Genomic DNA, 3,844 nt, shown 5'->3' on the forward strand with positions numbered 1-3,844 from the left:
CCGGTGTTCGATACCCCTATCGGACGTGTGAAGGTATTGGGTCAGCTGCCCGACCACATGGGTTTACTGCGGATTCGTCGGTTTTCCTAGCTCCCACATTAAAACCCTGCGCGCTCACAACCGGGATAACAAGAATGATAAACTTTGTTTCATAACTGTTGTAAAATAAAAAATAGTTTACCTATAAAGAATACTGATCGATAGAGAGAGATTTATGTTTGTTTTTTATCATCCTTTCATCGGACAGAATGATCAACAATGTCACAAGCGCATTGTACTGTAAAATATATGAATACCTCAAGCTTTGAACAAATGTCTCTTTATTTTAAATTCAATAAAAAATGGCACATATCAAAATTTTATCTACATGTACATTGGTTAACCAATCATATATAGTTAGTGCGTTTCTGGAAAAATATCATCTAATGATTTTTTTGTAAATTGATGAATGAGTGAAAGTGTGAAAGTGGAAACTCTAAAGTGTGGAAATGTCCGCGTTGTAACTGTTAATAACTGATTAATGTCGATTTGTTTTGGCGCTGTCTATGGTTCTAAAAACTTCCTATTATGTAATTAACCATGTTTTATGTAGCTTTCAAATTATACACACCTCGGCTAAGAAAACAATCATGTTGATCCATACAATGTATTTTTGATTGCCAAACATAAAATAATAATGGTGGAAGTATACGGATTAAAGGCTATATCACGGAATTAGATTAGCTATCTAAGTCCGTGGCTATATTTAGAAATTGATATTCATCGGAAGACTGGATTTTTTGAGAATGGGTCACTTGTATAAGTTTCGTCCAATGAGATTGCGTGAATTCGTTAAGTATAATACATAGATATATTTTCGCGTAAGGCTATTTCCAAGCTAATTTATCTTTTTTTTAAATTAAAACCAAACACCAACATTTCCACATCGCGACAATTTCCACTTCTACAGTAGATGGATGGATGAATTAAAAAGTGAGGTATGAAATAATTTGTATATATATTCATTTTCTATCACACTGAATAAATCTTTCTTGATCAACGGTATTGGCTAATTATTATCTGAGAAAAACGTTGCACTTGGACTTTTTGTCAATGTTTACGATCTTATTCCCCGATAAAGACTTTGGATTATAAAAACAACGAAATAAAACTGTTGTATGAGTCCAGTTTCATTGAATTTATAAGTGACAGTCAACTCTCTCTTCCTTGCAATGTATTTTGTAATTTTCATTTTGAAGTATCTTAAAATCAATTAATCTCAGTTTGTATTTGATAAGAGATACAGGCTTGCCTGTTGACTTAAATAATTTTGTCAATAAAATTTGTAGAAATGAAATGAATGACAAATGATGGATGGAGATTACAAATGAAACATATTTATGTTGCTACAACAATACTTTAATTCAATTAGAAACATGAATATTTTATAATTAAATTTAAACTTATATAAAAATAACACTTTCACATTGGACACCAGTCAGATCCCTTTCCTAATCATTCTCACTTACCTATTTCTTACATTTTCTATTCTGTTGGATTTTATCTCCATCATTCATTACTAATTTTTCTTTCTCACCTTTTTTCTATCTTACTATTTCTTTCTTCCACATACTTCTATTGTCTCACACTGTATCACACGTTAAGAATGTAACTTTGAATAACAGTCAATTTCAGATTTTTATGTTTATCATGTAAAGACACTCTGCCTTGCTGTCCTTTAAAAGTATGCTACCGGTTCCTGCACTTTTCTAATGCAGCACTATTTGCGCCCTGTTACTTTTAAAAAATGTAATAAAAAGAAGATTTAATGGTGTTCCCATTGAATACCATATACAATTTTCTTGTAAGTAAAATTAAAACTAGGTGAATATGAATTTTACTGGGCGAAAATGTCCTGGTAAACGGTATATTCCCTATAACATTGAGTAACAGGAACCAGTGCAGTTGTACCAGAGGGTGGTACCAGTGTTAAAGCAATGAAGGCCATACAGCTGTAGCTATGACACAGAGTAACAGGAACGTCCAGTTGTATAGTAGTGTGGTACTGCTGTTGCATTTGTCTTCCTGACAGAAACAATAGTTGACAGTGCGACCGTACTGGGTCACAAATTGCTTACAGCCACTGTAGCTCTCCACCTTGTCTATTCCTGTAAACAGTGAAACCGTTTCATGCTATTCAACTATCTGAAAATTGTATTTCTTGACTGTAGTAATAATACAGTGAAATTTACTTAAAAATGAGTAAATACTGAAAAGCTGAAATTATAATGGATACATTTCTTTTGAAGAACTGCTTTGAAAAGAAATTAAAAAATGCATTTTGTTCAGTAAATACAGTGGATTCTGACATAACATAGGTTTTCCAATATCATGAAATATTATACACTGATCTTCCTTTTAATTCTCACTTTCAATTCAATGTCCTGATTAGAATTTAATGGAAAACTTACCATCAGATAAACTTTCCAACAAATATGTGTAGTCTGTTTGTGAATAGCACTGTCTCCTTGCATTTTGGTAACCTGGAAACAACAATGCAATGGGTAATTACAGTTCAATTTCAAACAAACACATGACTGGTACAGGCATAATACTGGAACTGCCAAGGAGAAATGACCTGCTGTAGAAAACACTGATACAGCCAGTTGGGAACACTAGAAAACAGTCTGGGAAAACACTGAAACAGTCTGGGGTAACAAGGAAACATTATCAGGAAAACACGGGAACAGACTGGGGAAAACACTGATACAGACTGGGGAAAACACTGATACAGACTGGGGTAAACACTGGTACAGACTGATGAAAACACTGGTACAGATTGGAGAAAACACTGGTACAGACTGGGGAAAAACTGAAACAGACTGGGGAAAACCCTGATACAGACTGGGGTAAACACTGGTAGACTGATGAAAACACTGGTACAGATTGGAGAAAACACTGGTACAGATTGGGGAAAACACTGGTACAGACTGGGGTAAACACTGGTACAGACTAGTGGGGAAAACACTGATACAGACTGGGGAAAACACTGATACAGACTGGGGTAAACACTGGTACAGATTGGGGAAAACACTGGTACAGATTTGGGAAAACACTGGTACAGACTGGGGTAAACACTGGTACAGACTAGTGGGGAAAACACTGATACAGACTGGGGAAAACACTGATACAGACTGGGGTAAACACTGGTACAGACTGGGGTAAACACTGGTACAGACTAGTGGGGAAAACACTGATACAGACTGGGGAAAACACTGATACAGACTGGGGTAAACACTGGTACAGATTGGGGTAAACACTGGTACAGATTGGGGTAAACACTGGTACAGATTGGGGTAAACACTGGTACAGACTGATGAAACCACTGGTACAGATTGGAGAAAACACTGGTACAGACTGGGAAAAACACAGATACAGACTGGGGTAAACACTGGTACAGACTGGGGTAAACACTGGTACAGACTAGTGGGGAAAACACTGATACAGACTGGGGAAAACACTGATACAGACTGGGGAAAACACTGATACAGACTGGGGTAGACACTGGTACAGACTGATGAAAACACTGGTATAGAATGGAGAAAACACTGGTACAGACTGGGGAAAACACTGGTACAGATTGGGCAAAACACTGGTACAGATTGGGGAAAACACTGGTACAGGGTGGGGTAAACACTGGTACAGTTTGGGGAAAACACTGGTACAGACTGAGGTAAACACTGGTACAGACTGATGAAAACACTGGTATAGAATGGAGAAAACACTGGTACAGACTGGGGTAAACACTGGTACAGACAGAGGTAAACACTGGTACAGACTGGGGAAAACACTGGTACAGATTGGG

The 3,844-nt window shown here is 36.7% G+C and overlaps 1 protein-coding gene across 1 annotated transcript in view; it reads right to left on the reverse strand.

The window, feature by feature from the left end:
* Window positions 1–303: 303 nt before the first annotated feature.
* LOC110465388 overlaps window positions 304–3,844 on the reverse strand; it is a 20,962-nt gene continuing 17,421 nt past the window's right edge. Inside the window, exons 5-6 of the mRNA XM_021521166.1 lie at window positions 2,451–2,522; window positions 304–2,147 (exon numbers count right to left, since the gene is read on the reverse strand). Of these exons, the coding sequence (XP_021376841.1) occupies window positions 1,969–2,147; window positions 2,451–2,522 (251 nt within the window). The 3' untranslated portion in view covers window positions 304–1,968. The remainder of the gene's footprint in view (window positions 2,148–2,450; window positions 2,523–3,844) is intronic.

The sequence above is a fragment of the Mizuhopecten yessoensis genome, unplaced genomic scaffold (genome assembly GCF_002113885.1).
Source record: "Mizuhopecten yessoensis strain PY_sf001 unplaced genomic scaffold, ASM211388v2 scaffold11073, whole genome shotgun sequence".
Classification (NCBI taxonomy): Eukaryota; Metazoa; Mollusca; class Bivalvia; order Pectinida; family Pectinidae; genus Mizuhopecten; species Mizuhopecten yessoensis.